The sequence below is a fragment of the Tachyglossus aculeatus genome, chromosome 9, assembly GCF_015852505.1.
Source record: "Tachyglossus aculeatus isolate mTacAcu1 chromosome 9, mTacAcu1.pri, whole genome shotgun sequence".
Taxonomy (NCBI): Eukaryota; Metazoa; Chordata; class Mammalia; order Monotremata; family Tachyglossidae; genus Tachyglossus; species Tachyglossus aculeatus.
In genome coordinates this window covers 4,507,910-4,521,114 of record NC_052074.1, presented here as the reverse complement: position 1 = coordinate 4,521,114, position 13,205 = coordinate 4,507,910, and the positions used below count along the sequence as shown (strand labels likewise).

The window sequence follows — 13,205 nt, the reverse complement described above, 5'->3', positions numbered from 1 at the left end:
TTCATCCCCCCATCTCCCTCTCTCCCTCCCTCTCCCCTCCCCACTTTTCCCCTCTGTCTCTCCCCCCCCACCCCCCCCATTCTCTCCCATTATCTCCTTGTTCCCCTTCCATCTATTTTCAGCATCTCGTAAATCTTTTTGCCCGCTTGGCCACAGATAACATCGGGTACATAGATTGGGATCCGTATGTACCAAAGGTAAGAATTTTGGAATGTAAAAATCTTACAGTACCTCTCTGAACTGATGCCTGGGTGGTGTGCTGTTTTAAACTCCACACGCAGTACTGTAGTTGAAGCAGTTACAACAATAGCAGTTATAACACCTTACGTTTCAATAGCATGTTTAGTTTATCAGAGGACTTTTTCTCTGATTATTTCATCTTCCCCACATCCGTGAGAGAAGGAAAGGTAGGTATTGTCTCCGTTTTACAGATGAGGAAACTGAGGCAAAGGGAGGTCAAATGGCTTGCTCAGGATTTGGCAGAGTTGTCAGTCATATTTATTGAGCGCTTACTGTTTGCAGAGCACTGTACTAAGCGCATGGGTGAGTACAACACAATAAACAGACACACGCCCCGCCCACGATGAGCTTACAGTCTAGCTCGTCCTGTGTCCTCCAGTGTTCTGGTTTTGAAGGAATCAATACAAATGCCAATGTGGTAACATTTCCCCTTTTATAAATGTTCTGAATTAGTCTTATCTGTGTATTCCCTATTGGAAGATTGTGGGTAAACTATGCCAGATTTCCATCCTAAGTAATTGGAATATTATGATTGATGTGTGGAGGTGAGCGATTATCTTTGGAAGTTGCACCCCATCTAATCTCCTTCATGTGATATTGCTTCTTGAGGAACAGTTGTCCCATGTCCCTCTCGAATGCCCCCCCCAGCTTGATGGGCCATTTCTCTAGCTTGGCCCGGTCACTTTTAATCCCCAGCCCGTCTTGGAAGAGGTCCCCAGTTGGGAGTAATCCGCAGATGTAATGACAGTGCCATCAGTTCCGTCACTGGGAGGAGATTGCAGGCTCCCTATCTTTAGGGCCTATTTAAGAGAATTACAGGCCCATTAGCCATTTTGGGACGTGGGAGAGTATGCTGACCAGGAGTCACTGCCCTTTAAGTGTTTTAAACCTCTTCGCTGGTGATTTTTCATCCTTCTGTAATTACGTCAATCTGCCCTGCCCTCCTTCTCCCCGGCCATAATACAGCTCTATCAAATTGGTAGTGAGGATGGCACTAAAAATCATGAACTTCCCTTAACATAGGCCAGTGAGGTCATGTAACACCAACTGAGCATTCTAAAGGCAGGAAGTGGACTTTTCCTCTAATTTTGTTTCATTTTCTTAAGCTTCCAGTCTACCTACTTTCTTTACCAAAACGTGGCAGAGTTCTTCATCAAACAGCCACAATCTTTTCAATCTTGCCCCAAAGTACTTTCATTAAATACGTGGTGAAATTTGGAGGAAACGGACAGCTCCATTCCCAAACCTAAACAAGGTTCAATTTCTATCAATTACTCATATTTATGGAAGGACCCCTGGGAGTATATATCTTTTATATAAAAAAATCCCTGGGATGCTTCTCTACTTTCTTTCCTCTAGGGGTATTTTAGGAAAGAAGCATTTTATCCCTATTTATTTTTATTCTTTCCATTTTCTCTCATGTGCTCTTGTCTTTCTCCATTGACACCTCCCTCATTCCCCATTCAGTTACATTAGTAGTAACGGCATTAAGCGCTTATTGCCTGCAAACCAGTTTACTAAGTAATGGGTGGGGATTAGGGACAGGCTCTGACATCATCCTCAGTGGTATTTACTGAGTGCTTATTGTGTCCAGGATTCTGTACTAAGTAAGCACTTGGGAGAGTACAACACATCAGGTTTGGTAGACATATTCTCTTCCCACAATGAGCTGACAGTCTAGGAGATGCTCACAATCTAAGGATAAAAGGGGACTCGTCTTGTCATGGCCAGAGAACATGTCTCCACTCTCCCAAGCGCTTAGTACGGCTCTCTGCACACATTAAATGCTCAATAAATACGATTGAGTGACCGGCGGCGGCACATAAGGGGAGATGAAATAATAATTTTAAAAAATTACAACAATATAAGGGAAGGACAAATCCCCATAAAGTAAAAACAAACAGAATGAGAGCAGTCATACTAGTGTGGCTAGGGGATAGAAGTTGGGAATCATCTCGCTTCAGAGGTCCAACATTCACACAGCTGCTGCTTCAGCTGAGGCAGCTATTGCTGCTGCTTGCCCTCTGTACCCCCAAATTTGGGGGAGTCACTGCTGCCGCTGGTTATGAATTAAGTGCCACCAAAGGGCATGGCACCCTTTCAGAGGAAAGTTACCGTGGTTCTTCCCCCATTTTCCTTCTACAGCCCTATCTAGACTGTAAACTTGCTGTGGACAGGGAACGTGTGCTCCGTTGTATCCTGCTGTCCCCAAGCGCTTAGTATGGGGCTCAGCACTCAGTAAGCGCTCAGTCTATACGTTTGATTCATTGACTCTAGGAGAATAATAATAATTGTGGTCCTTGCTGAGCGGTTATTATGTGCCCGGCACCATACTAAGTGCTGGGGTAGATCCAAGAAAATCGGGTTGGACCCAGTCCCTGTCCCAAATGGGGCTTACAGTCTTAATCATCAGTCGTATTTATTGAGCGCTTACTGTGTGCAGAGCACTGTACTAAGCGCTTGGGAAGTACAGGTTGGCAACATATAGAGACAGTCCCTACCCAGTAGTGGGCTCACAGCCTAAAAGGACTGTCTAAAAGGACTTAATCCCCATTTTAAGATCAGGACATTAGGGCCCAGGGACATTAAGTGATCTCATTCACTTAGTACTTAGCGCTTACTACAGTGCTCTGCACACAGTAAGCGCTCAATAAATACAATTGATGATGATCTCATTCGTTCAGTCGTATTTATTGAGCGCTTACTGTGTGCAGAGCACTGTCCTAAGTGCTTGGGAAGTACAAGTTGACAACATATAGAGACAGTCCCTACCCAACCCCAACGTCACCCAGCAGACAGAAAGCAGCATGGCTCAGTGGAAAGAGCCCGGGCTTGGGAGTCAGAGGACGTGGGTTCTAATCCTGGCTCCGCCACTTGTCTGCTGTGTGACCTCAGGCAAGTCACTTAACTTCTCTGTGCCTCAGTTCCCTCATCAGTAAAATGGGGATTGAAAGTGTGAGCCCCACGTGGGACAACCTGATTACCCTGTATCCACCCCCACGCTTAGAAAAGTGCTTGGCACATAGTAAGCGCTTATTAAATAATAATAATACTGAGGGTATTTGTTAAGCGCTTACTATGTACCAAATACCACAGTTATTATTATTATTGTTTTTATTTTTAAATGGTGGATCTGAGGTTAGAACCCAGGTCCTTCTGACTCCTGGACCCTTTCCACTAGGCCAGGCTGCTTGAGAAGAGGTCAGTCAATCAGTGGGGTTTGTAGAGCACTTACTTTGTGCACTGCACCGTACTGAACGCTTAGGAGGGTACTTTAGTGTAAATAGACTCAATCCCTCCCCTCAAGAGCTTGAAGTCTAGCAAGGGAGATACCACAGCGCGGCTCAGTGGAAAGAGCCCGGGCTTTGGAGTCAGAGGTCATGGGTTCAAATCCCGGCTCCACCAGTTGTCAGCTGTGTGACTTTGGGCAAGTCACTTCACTTCTCTGGGCCTCAGTTACCTCATCTGTAAAATGGGGATGAAGACTGTGAGCCCCGTGGGACAACCTGATCACCTTGTAACCTCCCCAGCACTTAGAACAGTGACTTGCACATAGCACTTAATAAATGCCATCGTTAATATTATTATTAAAATAAATCACAGTCAGAGAGGCAACCAAGTATAAAGATTTATTCACAAATGAGTGAGTACCTAATTGGCTAGCCAGCTCAGGTTCAAGAGAATGGGTGACATGGAAGGAAAATAGCGTGGGAACAGGAGAGATTAGTCAGGGAAGGCTTCCTGGAGGAGATGTAACTTTAGTAGGGCTTTGAAGAAGGTGGAAGTTGCCGTTAGACTCTCCCCCTTGGGAAGGAAAACCAGTCATAATAATAATAATGATGGTGTTAAGCGCTTACTATGTGCCAAGCACTGTTCTAAGCGCTGGGGGGATACAAGGCGATCAGATTGTCCCACGGGGGGCTCACAGTCTTAATCCCCATTTTACAGATGAGGTAACTGAGGCCCAGAGAAGTGAAGTGACTTGCTCAAAGTCACACAGCTGACAAGTGGCGGAGTCAGGATTTGAACCCATGACCTCTGACTCCAAAGCCCGTGCTCTTTCCACTGAGCCACGCTGCTTCTCTAATCATGCTCTATAAGGTAGTTTCACATTGGAACACCAAGGCCCTGTTCCGTGTCAAGGTTTTTTCTGTAGTTCTTGTATGTCCATGCCGCCGAATCCATTTCTGTGTTCCCTAACCCGCAGTTTTAAAAACAAATACAGGGATTTTCTCGGGACAGTTTGCCCCTCAAAACTGAGAGTTGGAGCTAAAGCATCTCAGATCAAGTTTATCTAAACCTCCGTAAACCACCCCACATCTCATCTGTGAAGTAGTTCAAATTGTCCTTTTCCTTTTGAATTACGTAGATATTTACCAGGATTCTGAGAAGTTTGAATCTCCCAGTGGGAAGTAATCAAGTCTTAGTTCCAAGATTTTTAACGAACGCCTACGATGTGGGACATGCAGTGATCTGGATCACCGCCATGATGGTTTGTACTGCTCTCCGAAAAATGTGTATTACTTGCAAAGCTATACCTTGCTTACATTGACATAGTTTTCACAACCGATATTTCTAGATGTTCATTTTTCTGACTGTAGAAATCTGAGGCTTTGAAATTATCCATTGTCTTCTTGGATTGAGAATCGGGCGTCATCATCATGAATGGTATTTATCGAACACTTAATATGTGCAGAGCACTGTACTAAGCGCTTGGGAGAAGACAGTTGGCAAACACTCTAGACTGTGAGCTCATTGTGGGCAGGGAATATCTGTTGTCGTATTATATTCTCCCGTGCGCTTTGTACAGTGCTTTGCACACAGTAAGTGCTCAATAAGCACGGTTGAGTGAATCAATGACACAGTTAATCGTGTTATTCATTGAGCCCGAACTCTCTGCAAAGTACTGTGCATAGTGTTGAAGGAGATGGGAGCTAAGCAAACCCAACATGGACCTGTCCCACACGAGACTCTTAGGTCCAGGTGGGAGAGGACAGGTGCGGAGGACAGAAGAGCAAATTCCAGGAATTAGGAGCGTTACCAAATGAAAACTTGAGGGGAAACATGGAGAGAAAGAGTTGTGAGACCAGTTCAGATGAGAGAGGGAAAGAAAGGGTGGAGAGGGGAGAGAGCAAGTCTGGACTTATTGAAAACTGATCGGAAACAGGGAGGGTGCTTCTCTGGTGCTACTCAGGCAACTTTTTGAGCCTTAGAAATAGTCTGTTTTGGTTTCGTTCTTTACAGTGTCCTAAGTAAACCAAATCAAGTGAAACGGACAAAGACCAACTGGTTTGTTTAAAGTCAGAGGGAAGATAGGTGTATTTATGTACCATAGTTGCCCACATCATGTTCCGCCTAGGCATTTCAGCTTAGCGTTCAGCTGCTGTTTCCTATGTTGTCCCTGTTGAGAGACACGATTAATGTCTTCCACCATGTGCCTTCTCGAACGACGCAACAAGGCACGTTGGACGTGACCCGGTTTCCAAGGAAACCGAGTGCAGTTGCAGATTCAGACCCTGGACTCCGTTGTGATTAAATTGTACTGAAAAGACTTAAGTCGTCAGTCTTTTTCAGTTCCATTGTTTAGTTGAAGGACAGTTGCAGAATGAATTATATGTCCGTTTTCAGCAAGCTTATAAGGGTCCGTTGCTTCACATTACAGATGACTGGGAAGCACATGTTGTTGATTTGCGGGGCCGGGCTGGAGGTTGAGGAAATCAATTTACCACAGACTTTGGCCCGTGGCAGTACTGCAAGCTGCGGACTATTAAAGACAGCGTTATTTTCCGGCGTAGCTTAGGAGCGTGTAACAACTTCGGTAATGCCGATTGTGAAAGTCAGGGCTTTGACACTTTAACTTTTTGGATTAGCATGTCCTGCCATATAAGGACTCCATTTTAAATCATTTTCAGAACCTGCCCTAAGCCCAGACGGGGCGAGGATATCGGAAATCAAAACACAGGGTTTCGAAGAGGCCCCCGGCCCCCTCTAATCCAATCTCCGTGGGTCAGACCTTTGTTTGAAACGAAGTCACCGTAAGCCGCAAAGTTAAGCTCCCACCCTGTATTACAGGGCCGCCGGACTCTTGACCAAGTCAGGGGCCAGCATTTCTACAGTATTCCCTTCTGTCCCGAGGGCCGGGTATCTTTTGAAGCGGATGCGAGGATGACTATTTTTCCCATCAAACGTCGGGAACTCCGCTGATAAATATTGGGGACCGGCGAGAAGCGGTCGTTCGATTCTGCTCCGTCTCTTTCTTAGGTCGAAACTTGCTTCTCGGACATAAAGTCCAGGGATTCCCGGCCCCCGGATCCTGTCGTGGGAACCCCACAGGGATAGGAGATTCACATAGGTTTCAGCATCGAACTAGCCACCGTAGGAAAAAAAAGCCCAAAGGCAGCTGAAAAGCAGAAAGAAAAATTGTTTTCGATTTGCCACGCTTATGAAGACAAACAACGCGGCCTCGGTCCTACTGTGTATGGGTTGGTGCTGTGTTGGAGCAGTGACTTGGGGCCTTTATTTGACTAGAAGATAGGTTTTCCGTGTAGGACAAATTAAAAAATGGATCATTCTAGTGTATTTTAGGAGGGTGGGGAAACTAAACCCGGACCAGAAGGTGCCTCTAACTTTGGGGGGAATCCGTGGGAGTGCAGAGTTGATGACCCGAGTGGACTTGTTTTTGGACAGGGTGGCCCAAGTAAACTCGTGCAGAAGCACCTGACCGGACTGTTCAACAGCATCGCCTCATTTTACCACCCATCGAATAACGGCCGCTGGCTGGTGAGTGTCTCGAAACCCGACGCCGTTAGAAATGGAGCGATCTTTCCAGACCGCTCTCCGCCTCCGCTCCGCTCCCGAGGCTTTAGCCAGCTTGCTCGAGCGGCTGGATGTAAGCGATCCTGCCACACCATGTACACTGGGTCGGGAGAAACGGACCGGTGAGGAACATGTCGGTATGACTCGTGAAATGATTTGAAAAAGCAGCCGGAAATAGACGAAGAAAGCCTGGGCCGGTTAGAAAAGCTGCTGACTTCTCATAGCTTGGCGAAACTTGGCCGCAGCCCTTTTGAAGCCCAAATTGAGGTGATAAGAGTCTGCGGTGTCTCAGGCCCCGGCTTTTCACCATTGCGTCCGGAGATGCCGTGCGGGAATACGTCGTTCTCCCTTTCGTCACTCGCCTTTCAGACGGCCTTTGATTTTCAAGTAACAAGATGGAAGCAGCGTGGCCCAGTGGAAAGAGATCACGGACCTGGGCATCAGAGGATCTGGGTTCCAAACCCGGCTCTGCCACTCGTCTGCTATATGACCTTGGGCAGGTCACCAAATTTTTCTGTGCCTCGATTCCCTCCTCTGTCAAATGGGGATTAAATCCTGTTCTCCCCTACTGACACCGTGAGCCCCTTGTGGGGCAGGGATTTTGTTCAACCTAATTAACTGGCACCTACCCCAGTATTTAGAACCGCGCTTGGCACAAAGTAAGCGCTTAACAAGTACTGATTATTATTATTTTTATTATTATTATTATTATCATCATCTTTAGGGGATAGTTTGCCTTAGCCGTGGCACGATGCTCCGGGCCACCCAACCGGCCTTTTTGCCTCGCTTGTGTGTCCACAGAACAAGTTAATGAAGCTCCTCCAGCGATTGCCAAACAGCGTCGTTCGACGATTACACCGCGAGCGCTACAAGAAGCCCTCTTGGCTCACTCCCGTGCCTGATAGCCACAAGCTCACGGATCAGGACGTCACAGACTTTGTACAGTGCATGATTCAGCCGGTCCTTTTGGCCATGTTCAGCAAAACCGGGAGCCTGGAGGCGGCTCAGGCCCTCCAGAATCTCGCCCTCCTTCGCCCCGAGTTAGTCATCCCCCCTGTCCTTGAAAGGTAAGGTCCCCTCCCCACCCGTCCCCGGCCATGGGGTAGTGCCTCGTGGGGTTTGGGTGCTTTTCTTGGCTCTCACCACCTCTTTGGGGTTCAGGGACCATCATTCGTGCTTTCCCGGCCCACCGACGCGGGGGTGGGAGCCACTGACTCTGGAGTCTGGGGACCACCTCCTTCTCCTTCCCTGCCCTCCATGGATTTCAGTTGTCCGTTCTTCCCTTTCCACTGCTATCCTACCACAAGCAGGTTCAGGGAGAGATCGTAAGACCATCATGATGAATGGCATCTGTTAAGTTTCCTGAACCCTTGTAAATGCTGTTGTTGGTTTTCTTTTAAAGTCCTGGAACCAGCAGTCAATCAATCGGTGGTATTTATTGAGCCCTTACTGCAGCATGATTTAGTGGGTAGAGCACAGGCCTGGGACGCAGAAGGTCATGGGATCTAATCCCGGGTCCCCCACTTGTCTGCTCTGTGGCCTCGAGCGAGTCACTTCACTTTTCTGGGCCTCAGTTCCCTCATCTATAAAATGGGGATTAAGACTGTGAGTCCCCTGCGGGACAGGGGCTGGGTCCAACCTGATTTGCTTGTATCCACCCCAGCACTTAGTACAGTGACTGGCACCTAGTAAATGCCTCACAAATGGTATCATCATCATTATTGTTATTATGTTCATTTATTTATTCAGTCGCATTTATTGAGCGCTTACTCTGTGCAGACCACAGTAAATGCCTCACAAATGGTATCATCATCATTATTGTTATTTTGTTCATTTATTCAATCGCATTTATTGAGCGCTTACTCTGTGCAGACCACAGTAAATGCCTCACAAATGGTATCATCATCATTATTATTATTATGTTCATTTATTCATTCAATCGTATTTATTGAGCGCTTACTGTGTGCAGAGCACCGTTCTAAGCGCTTGGGAAGTGCAAATCGTCAACAGATAGAGACAGTCCTACCCAACAACGGGCTCACAGTCTAGAACAGAGGAACAACCGAATTAGCAGACATGTTCCCTGCCCCTAAGCGTGTAACTGACCTGTGTAAACTCTCCATAAACCTGTTTATTTCTGAAGACTCGCCTTCACGTTGACACGCGGGGCAGGTCATGAAAATCACTACCCGCCTACCCGGGTTAGGTAGCCTCCGTTGGTGTCGGGGGAGAATGGGGGTCAGGGGATGCTCTGGAGCAAATGATGAGCCGCTATCTCCAGGGGATCAGTTTCCAATTGATGGCTAATTCAGGCTCTAGAGCCTCCTTTTTTTTTAATGGCATTCATTAAGTGCTTACTGTGTGCAAAGCACTGTTCTGATCGCTGGGGAGGTTACAAGGTGATCAGGTTGTCCCACAAGAGGCTCACAGTCTTCAACCCCATTTTACAGGTGAGGGAACTGAGGCCCGGAGAAGTGAAGTGACTGGCCCAAAGTCACACAGCTGACAAGTGGGGGAGCCGGGATTTGAACCCATGACCTCTGACTCCAAAGCCCGGGCTCTTTCCACTGAGCCACGCTGCTTCTCCTTCCCTCTTGCCGCTTGCTATTCCGCTTTTCCCTGGCATCTCTTCCAGAGAAGGTGAAACTCACATCAACCAGTCTCGCTGCACGTTACTGACTCTAGTAAAAAAAGGGTGGAGGCGGAAGCATATTTAAGCACCTCGAGGGCACGGAGTCATCAGTGGAATATATTGAGTGCTTACTGTGTGAAGAGTACTGTGCTTAGCGCTTGGGAGAGTCCCGTATATGGAGTTGGTAGACCCATTCACTCCCGCAAGGACCTTACAGTGTAGCAGGGCATCGCATCGACCAACTGTTTTGTGCCCTCCCAACTGCTTCATACAGTGCTCTGCACAAAGTAGGCGTTTAATCCATCATTCAGTAGCATTTATTGAGCACCTAATTCGTGCAGAGCCCTGTTCTGAGCACTCGGAAGAGTCTACATGTTTTATTTTTGTTCTCTGTCTCCCCCTTCTAGACTGTGAGCCCGTTGTTGGGTCGGGACCGTCTCTAAATGTTGCCGACTTGTACTTCCCAAGTGCTTGGTACAGTGCTCCGCACACAGTAAGCGCTCAATAAATATGATTGAATGAATGAATGAATATAAGGCACATTCCCCGCCCACAATGAGCTTAAGTACCAGAGACTGATAAAACTATCAAGTACATGAAAAGCCCTCTAGACTATAAGCTTATTGTGAGAAATCAATCGTTTGTATTTATTGAGCACTTACCGTGTGCAGGACACTGTACTAAGCGTTTGGGAGAGTCCAACCCAACATTATAACAGACACATTCCTTATAAATCGACAAATCAGTCTATCAAAATGGTATTTCTGGAGCGCTTAGTGTGTGCAGAGCGCTGTGCTAGGCATCGGAGACGCTGTACGTGTCTGCCGACTCTCTTATATTGTACTCTCCCAGATGCCTAGCACAGTGCTCTGCACACACTAAGCGCTCCAGACATACGAGTTTGACCGATTGATTTGTCGATTTACCTATGGCCCGCTAGCCGAGAACCATTATAGTCCCAGGAATGTGCCCGTATGACTGTTTTCTTAGCTCTCAGCTCCTGCCACCTCGGCGAGAACTGCTGTTTTCTTTTTCTAGTCTTCAGTGCCCCCCTCCTGTCCGTGCTTGCTGAAGACACAATTCTCTCAGCAGTGCCAGCTAATCTGGATAGTTCTCCGAAGAAGCTCGCTCGATGCTAAAAGCCTTCTGGCATTTAATTCTACACAAAATTCGACCCCCGTGGGAACTTCCGGATCCCTCGAGCCGCCACTTTGTTTTCGTTGGAACGTTTTCTCTCACGTTGAAAGGGACCGTTTGAATTTTATTGTTATTTGCTTACGTATTTATTTTAAATCACGCCCGTCGTGTTTTCGAACCGCAGAACGTACCCCGCCCTGGAGACGTTAACCGAACCTCACCAGCTCACGGCCACGCTCAGCTGCGTCATCGGGGTGGCCCGGAGCCTGGTGTCCGGCGGGAGGTGGTTTCCCGAAGGCCCGACGCACATGCTACCTCTGTTGATGAGGGCGTTGCCCGGCGTGGACCCCAACGACTTCAGCAAATGCATGGTGAGCCCCTTCCCCCCTCCGGTCCGGCAAAGCGGCGGGACCGGAGTCGGGGGGCCGCGCTCCCCAGAAGGGCCCCGCCGGTCGAACGGGCCGCGTCTCCGTGGCCTCAGAAGGGCTCCGGAAATGCGGAGCGTAGGAGCCTTTGGAGGAGGGGGCCCCGTGGAATTGCTGCTTCCTCCGGAATAGGACAGCCGTCACGATCCATGTGCATGCATTTCACACTCATGACCCGTGCATTGCAGCTCATTGTGATGCTTGGAAGTAGCCAGATAACATGCATTTATCATGCAGGTAACATGCGGAAGCAGCATGGCTCAGTGGGCTTTGGAGTCAGAGGTCATGGGTTCACGGGTTCAAATCCCAGCTCTGCCAACTGTCAGCTGTGTGACTTTGGGCAAGTCACTTCACTTCTCTGTGCCTCAGTTACCTCATCTGTAAAATGGGGATTAAGACTGTGAGCCCCCCGTGGGACAACCTGATCACCTTGTAATCTCTCCAGCGCTTAGAGCAGTGCTTTGCACATAGTAAGCGCTTAATAAATGCCATTATTATTATTTACCGTGCCTCGGAGTCATCCATAGACTGACAGCATGCGGTAGTGGCTAGAGCACGGGCCTGGGGTTTAGAAGATCACGGGTTCTAATCCCGGCCCCACCACTTGCCTGCTGTGTGGCCTTGGGCAAGTCACTTCACTTCTCTAGGCCTCAGTTATTTCATCTGTGAAATGGGAATTGAGACCTTGAACCCCACGCGGGACAGGGACTGTGTCCAACCCGATTTACCTGTAACCTCCCCAGCGCTTAGCACAGTGCCCGGCACACAGTAAGCGCTTAACAAACGCAACAGTTATTACCATCATTATTACTATGATTATTAATAAACGCCTTGTACTAGGGGAAATATAATAAGGCTTTTTATGTAGCGGGCAGCTGAGGGTTATAGGTATTCCCCAAAAGACTGTCGAAATTTGAGATTGCTGTGGGATTAATCGCGGGTGTGGGATCTTTCAAACGATTTATCTGCAGACAGTGTATTTGAACCACACTTCTGAGTAGTTGAAGAATGCTTGTATCCGGTATTGATGTGCAATAAGTGTTGAAAATCATTTGCATCTCCCAACAGATCACATTCCAGTTTATAGCAACATTTTCCACTCTGGTGCCTTTAGTAGATTGTTCATCTGTGCTACAAGAAAGAAATGACCTCACAGAAGTAAGAATGCTTTCTAGTTGGAACTGCAGAGTGTTCATTCTTAAATTCACGGTTCTTAGCGCTTGAGTTTAAAACCACTTTATAAATATGCTGTAAGAAAATAAAAAAAAAAACTCGAGTGGTGCAGTGGGTTGAGATATTTGATTTAGTTGGTGAATTCATTCAGCTGTTCTCCTAACCTGCAACAGTAAAGGTATTTTCTGAGCACAGAGCCCCATTAGTACATTTGGGAAAGAACAATCAATCCATCGGTGGTATTGAGTGCTTACCAGGTGCAGAGCACTGTACTAAGCTCTCACGAAAGTATAGAAGCGAGACAGGTTCCCTGCCCACAAGGAGCTCACAGTCTAACTGGGGGAGGCACAGACAAAATATTTACAAGTACTGGAGGAAGAACCAGAGGTCAGATAGGGAATAGACCAACTATTCCAAGGTGGAATATCCCAATCGGGAACTGAGGGTAAAAATGCCCAAGTGTTGAAGCGTGTGCCAGGGAGAAAGAACTGAGGTGGCAGCCCTGTTTCATTCAGTCATATTTACTGAGCGCTTACCGTGTGCAAAGCGCTGTACTAAGCGCTCGGGAGAGTACAATGCAACAATAAACAGACCCAGTTTGACAGGAACAAGACTCAGTTGGGAATAAATTCATTTCCCCGTCACCATTGCCATCAGGCAGAGCTGAGGTTATTTCATTTTTGTTGTCATTTTTGGACTGTGAGCCCACTGTTGGGTAGGGACTGTCTCTATATGTTGCCAACTTGTACTTCCCAAGCGCTTAGTACAGTGCTGTGCACACA

General features: G+C 47.4%; 1 protein-coding gene across 1 annotated transcript in view; it reads left to right on the top strand.

Annotated features, from left to right (window-relative positions):
* The window catches only part of PSME4 (proteasome activator subunit 4), a 129,059-nt gene that overhangs the window by 40,632 nt on the left and 75,222 nt on the right, over positions 1-13,205 (top strand). Inside the window, exons 7-12 of the mRNA XM_038750814.1 lie at positions 123-197; positions 4,610-4,732; positions 6,928-7,020; positions 7,858-8,123; positions 11,010-11,196; positions 12,319-12,408. Of these exons, the coding sequence (XP_038606742.1) occupies positions 123-197; positions 4,610-4,732; positions 6,928-7,020; positions 7,858-8,123; positions 11,010-11,196; positions 12,319-12,408 (834 nt within the window). The remainder of the gene's footprint in view (positions 1-122; positions 198-4,609; positions 4,733-6,927; positions 7,021-7,857; positions 8,124-11,009; positions 11,197-12,318; positions 12,409-13,205) is intronic.